The 6,494-nt window shown below is 27.2% G+C and overlaps 1 protein-coding gene across 2 annotated transcripts in view; it reads right to left on the bottom strand.

The window, feature by feature from the left end:
- Nucleotides 1–249: 249 nt before the first annotated feature.
- LOC107447727 (eukaryotic translation initiation factor 3 subunit e) overlaps nucleotides 250–6,494 on the bottom strand; it is a 30,618-nt gene continuing 24,373 nt past the window's right edge. The window contains exons 10-12 of one of the 2 annotated variants that reach the window (XM_016062728.4): nucleotides 6,173–6,275; nucleotides 3,203–3,337; nucleotides 250–1,252 (exon numbers count right to left, since the gene is read on the bottom strand). In XM_016062728.4, the coding sequence (XP_015918214.1) occupies nucleotides 1,223–1,252; nucleotides 3,203–3,337; nucleotides 6,173–6,275 (268 nt within the window). In that variant the 3' untranslated portion in view covers nucleotides 250–1,222. The remainder of the gene's footprint in view (nucleotides 1,253–3,202; nucleotides 3,338–6,172; nucleotides 6,276–6,494) is intronic. The other variant, XM_043041298.2, reaches the window with a different exon arrangement.

The following is a 6,494-nucleotide window of genomic DNA, read 5'->3' as shown; positions in this document are numbered from 1 at the left end:
TAATGTATTGACAAAGAAAGAATTGAAATACATAGTATAAAGAACAAATGAAATGAGTATAGAGAATAAATGAAATAGTTTAGTATTAATGATGAACTCTTTCGTAGTTAATTTTTCGGAAAAACAGTTTTAGATTGAAATGCAAAATGAATTCTAGTAAAATATTTGTACAATTTATAAACCTATGTTATAGTTAACAAGTTATGTTAAAACGCTTCCCTTAAAATATTGCAGCAATATACACATACATATTCTTAAAGATGCTTTATTTATTTTGAATAAAACTGAATTTATTAATATTACATAAACATGTACAAATAAATAGTATGAATAAATAAGTAATAACAATAGCTACTAATTTAAAGCCACTATTCAAATAACTGTATACAACAGATTTGTTAAGATTTACGATTAAGATATAATGGAGGAAATAAAAAAAGCGGAACAACTTTATAACCTGTACACATATTAAGATGCAACATAAAAATAGTTTAAAGAGCTAAATTTAAATATGATTAATTTGTGCAGATGATGTTTCAAGTCATGAAATCAGACAAAAATATCGATCTTTCTTTAAATAAACTAACACTTTTTAAAATGTATTTGAATTTTTGAACCTCAAAATAAGGGGGGGGGGGGTTAGTTGCTATCTGGAAAATATGATCTCCATAGTTAAATAAATCAGAAGAACAGCCAAAAGTTAGGGAAATTTATTGTTGGTTACACTTTTTGTGTGTTTTATCATATCTTTTGAACTAAAAACATTTTTGCACATAATTATAAAACCTTTTTCACAAAAATAATTTCATGTAATGCTTTACCAATTTGATTAATGTAATTTTCTCTGATTGTAAAAAAAAAGGTATGTTTATTTAGATAAAATATGTTTTAAGGTCTGATTTTGTAAATTAAAATATTGCCTACATTAACAAATTCGAAGCCAATTTATCAAACTATCAAGATTGTATCTTAAAATATGACATGTAGAATGAAAAGTTATTAAGTTGTTTTGTTTTTATTCTGAGTATTGCACTTATAAACAATATACAATTTTTTTTTGTTAAAACTTAACATTATAGTAAAATATTCACACATTTAATCAACAGAATTGAAGTTAAAATCTACATAACAGAATATAATAAAAATATGTCACATGCTAATAAATATAGATGCATGATAAGAGGACATAAAAACAATGATATGTACTTGTAATATTTTAGTCTTAAAAATCTTGTCCTGCCCAATAAGGTACCTACAAAATAAAAAAAAGTAATTGTTTATGTAAAATTTTTGAGCAAGTGGAGCAACATTTTTTTATTTTTAATAAAATTTCTTCCCTTGTATTAAATATTTTTATAACAAATGTTTTATTTTTCTAATTTTTCAGAGCTTTGTTTTCCATCTCCCATCAAGTTTGAATAACAAATTGAGTGAAGCTAACTAAAAAATTCCAAAATTTTCAAATCGTTACAAAGCTAATGCTGAACTAGATCAGTAACTTAGGTACATGTGACGTATCAGGCTGTCTCATAATGTGTCAAATGTAAGCAAAGCAAAATGTCTTCTTTCAGATTCGTAATGCCCTAAACGTAAACAATGGTTGAAGCTGCCTGCTACGCTTAGTTAATACTTCCTGTTAAGTCTGGGCAAAAGCCATTTATGAAATGATATATTTGCATTTACTTAAAATATATGTAAAATATATTTTAAGTAAATGCAAATATATCATATAGGCAATATAGGCCCTCAGCAAAGATACCTCAAGCCTAATCCTGAATATCATAGAACAACTTGGAAAACTTCAGCGTCTCCGGAAGAAATGCTTCATGCAGTGGATTCCCGCCCATGTGAACCTAGAGTTCAATGAAATAGCTGATTCCTTGGCTAAAAATGCCAGAGATCTCAATCAAAATACAATCCCAACCACATTGACAGATGCAAATGCTTTTGCAAAGTCAAGACTATTCACCCCTTTAAAAATCAAAGCCCACGATCAAATAACTAATNGCAGCTTAGTGGTATCACCATCTTCAGCGACTGCAGGTCTGCCTTACAGGCACTCAGCAAAGGTACCTCAAGCCTAATCCTGAATATCATAGTAAACATCTTGTACAACTTCAGCGTCTCCGGAAATAATGCTTCTTGCAGTGGATTCTCGCCCATGTGAACCTAGAGTTCAATGAAATAGCTGATTCCTTGGCTAAAAATGCCAGAGATCTCAATCAAAATACAATCCCAACCACGTTGGCAGATGCAAATGCTTTTGCAAAGTCAAGACTATTCACCCCTTTAAAAATCAAAGCCCACGATCAAATAACTAATCTTGATATCGATAGGAAGACAGCCACTACTCTCATCAGACTAAGAACAAAACATCATAAAAACATGACTGGCCTTCACCTCTTAAACTACCCCACAGAAGAGGATTTGTATTCATTTAATGCCGAAGAAATAACAAAAACTATTCAAGCACACCATGAAATATGATTCAATAGAGGATACGACACCAACCAACCATATATAAAATATGATTATCAAATTTAAAAATTATTAGCATCTTTCAATTTAGCTTTCAAAAATCATGCATGACACAATTTGAAGAATTATTAAAAAAATAAAAACATAAAACTCGAATTCAAGTCTTGGAGTGGTGTTCTAGCAAACAAAAATGTAACAAAAAAAACGTTGTATTGATACATTTTGACTTCACTGTATCTCTCCTTTTAATAAAATATACTGCATAGTGATACACATATTTCACTCTTAAATTTAGACCAAACTTGAAAATTTGGTATGGAGGGATACTGAATAATTTTCCAATATATTTTCTTCAATAAATACCACATAAAAATTTAGTTACATTAATTATATGAACATAGACCAATTTAACATAGAGATTAATGCATGTAACTGTGTATTAGCTTCATAACTATAATGTTTTAAATGTAAAAACTATAATGTTTGAAATAAAATTTTCAGATATTGTTTGTATATTTAATTAACTTTTAAGTCTTTCTGTGAAAGATATTAAAAATTTTTCTTATCCATACATTTATTTTCTTTGTTACAATGAGTATCCTAATTATTTAATATTCACATAAGTTACTAAAACAAGTTAAAAATTTAGCTCATGTTGTTGATTCCATGAATATTTCACAAAATCTAAAAACTAGTAATAAGAGCTTTAAAATTATTTACTTACTCTTTCTGCATGACTTACTGGTGCTTTCTTTTCAACATTAGAGGCCAATAACTGAGCTCGTATAGATAATACTTTAGTCTTTTCAATCAGTTGTTGATAAGGTGAGAGTTTTTTTGTACCCATTACAACATGACCCTATTTTTTAACCAATATAAATTTATCAATAAAAAATATTACAGAGCAGAAATACATAAAAATTTATTACTATTGCCATGGGCATTGAAGGGATCCAATTTTTGAGGGGGATGAAATTAAAATACACAGTCATAAAAAGCTTTTTAAATTTCACACATAATAAAAAAATATTCTTATGTCTGCTAAATATTGTCAAAAATATTGAATATTTTTATCTCTTTCTCATTTTTAACTTTGATGAATTCAGAAAAATATCTTTAATTGTTTGAAATATTGAGGGGACTTATAAGGATTTCTAATTATCGAGGGGGACATATACCAACGACGCAAATGATATAAACAAATATTTTAAAAGGAAATTTTATCAGTTTCGGGCATTAGTGATTTTAACCAAAAATTAAACCTGGCGAATTTTTACCACAAGAAAGAAACTATGTCTCAATAATAGGGTTTAGCATTTTTTTAAATCATTTGAATTCAATCATGATTTGTTATATTGACAAAAGAAAAATCTAGATAAAGTCCATGAGCCAAGCATTCCTAAAAAACCCACAAATGTATGTTAAGGAATGGAGTGGTTTGAGTCAAATTTGAGCAAAGGGGATAAATTCTTTAAGTAGAAGAGCAAATTCCAATGTTACATTTTATAGATGATTATCATGATTTCTCGAATCAAATCAGCACCAAAACAGTTAGAATCCTGCTAATCATGTTTTTAAGAGGCCTCTCTCTTAGAGGTGATGATTTTTATACTGATTCGTGAAGCAAATTTTGAGAAAGACGGTACATCCACCATCAGTAAATCCTAATTTTAGTCACAATTTAAATCGCTAAATTTTTCTAAAAAAAATCACTGTATTAAAGCACATGAATTTTTTTAAAGTAAATATGTATTAAGGTTCTGATATTTAAAAAAAATCTAATTTCTTTGATAATGAAGGTTTCATCTAGAGCAGCGGTTTCCAACTGGCGGCCCGCGAAGCCCTTTTTTGCGGTCCGCGGACTAAAATATATTAGTTGTAATTTTTTTTGCGGACAATTTTCATAAAAAATCTATATGGGTTTAAAATACTTTTCTCGTTTATAGAAACCTAATTTCTTCGTTTTTGTGAAATTTAACATACCAACGGTGCAAAAAAATTTATTTTCTCGGGTTTTGGATTTAAGAAAATATTTATTCAAATACAAAAATAATGCTGCTCTTTTTTATTTCATTTTTTTTTGTATTTTCTGAATATAATTCAGCATGTGTGCCTCAGAAATTTTCTCGAAGAAATTCTTCAATTTAGCTTTTTGAAACCACTCAGTTTGGACGAAAATACATTTGTAAATACATTTGTACACACACATTTGTAAATTTTTAATTTAAGATGTAAATATCTATTCTCTGGTGGTTGTAGCAGACAAACCTAAATTTTTTCATTAAACATTTTGTGTGGTACTATGTAAGTTTTAATACCAACCTTTTTGAAGTTTTATATCTTAACAATTAGATATCTGTTGCACATTAATTGTTTAATACATAGGTGCACATTAAAGTTATTGTAGCCCGAATTTTTATCATTTATTCAATATCTTTTTAAATATTATTAGTAACAATTAAGTATTTTTAAAAATCTACTTCTTATTTTAATTTGTAATTCAATACTTTTGTTTTGTACAACTTGGTAAAAATCTGACAGTAATATTTAATTTTCCTTCAAACATAAAAGAGTCCTTCATGAAATTTTGATAAAGTTGCTGCCCGCCATTGGATTTTTGTTTTTAATTGTGGCCCCCGGCCTCATGCAAGTTGGAAACCCCTGATCTAGAGAATAAGAAGAGAGGAATAAAATGACTTAATGTAGATAAGAATGGAACGTAACTTATATACTATTGCACTAGATGTAAGCAAAATAGTTTGCTGGTTTAAATCCTACCCATTTAGTTTTATGTTTAGTACAAGTATAAAAGCTATTGAAACTTTTGTGGTTGTTAAAAACACTAATCATGGTTTCATTTATTTAGCATTTGTTAATTTGTGAATATTAATTAACAAATTTAACTAAAATTTTCATTTTGTTGTTAAAAGAATACTAAGTATTGTTAATGCATTTAATTAGAGCTTGATTTGTAATTGAAGGAAAGCAAAAGAAGATGGAAAAAAAATTGATGTTTTTGATTTTTTAAAAAAAAATTTGTATTGTAGTAAAATTGTACAACGATAAAAACATTTCAATTTAAAATTTGGTAAGGGTTTAGTTTTGTCAAGTAACTTCACCATGCGTAAAAAATTATAAATCCATAACTCTATTTAACTTAAGAAAAAAAAAACATTTATTAAATATTTAAAGGAAACAAGTTATAATTTTTTTCTTCTAAAAATTAACATTACCCTCTTAAGATCACATATTTATCGTAATCAATGTTTTTATGCACATCTGTATCATATGTGAAATATATGAATTTTTTGCTACTAGTACATACACAATAAATAAATATAAAGAATGAAACTTAAGAAAATTCGAAAGTATAACAAAGACTTTCATTCTGTTAGTACAAATTAACAAAAAATTAATAGGATAAATGCTTACATATGATTAATATTAAGAAACACGAATAACACTTAAGCTGTCTTACAGTTATTGGTAGTAGGTAAAAAACATAGAAGAAATATTTTATAAATTATTTTAATAGCTAAAAATTTTAATTTAGGAATATTTTTCTAAATGAACTAGATCGAGAACATTAAAATTAGACCTTTCTTAAAATTACTTCTACATTCTTGTATTTAGAATATGAAAAATAAATAGAAATATGAACTAAATATTTAATAAAATAAAGCAGCTTATTTACCAACTGAGAATCTATTTTGGCATCTAATCGGGCATTTCTGATTAAATTAACAATCCATTTCTCTGCATCTTCAGGTGTCATGTTCAGTTTCTCTGCCAGCATTCTACATAAATAGGATACATTTTATTTAAATAAACTATCTGTTAAAAATGTATAATTAGAAGAAAAAAAAAAACGATTTAGAATAACTTTTATTGAATAATAAGATTCTCACACACTAAGATTCAATGGCCAGACTATGAGTGCTAATTAAAAAGTGCTATTTATTTATGAAATCAGATAGGAAAAAACATCTTTATATATATATATATATATATATATA

Source organism: Parasteatoda tepidariorum, chromosome 2 (genome assembly GCF_043381705.1).
Source record: "Parasteatoda tepidariorum isolate YZ-2023 chromosome 2, CAS_Ptep_4.0, whole genome shotgun sequence".
NCBI classification, from domain to species: Eukaryota; Metazoa; Arthropoda; class Arachnida; order Araneae; family Theridiidae; genus Parasteatoda; species Parasteatoda tepidariorum.
Note: the sequence above shows the minus strand (reverse complement) of the source record. Positions and strands in the feature narration are given on the sequence as shown.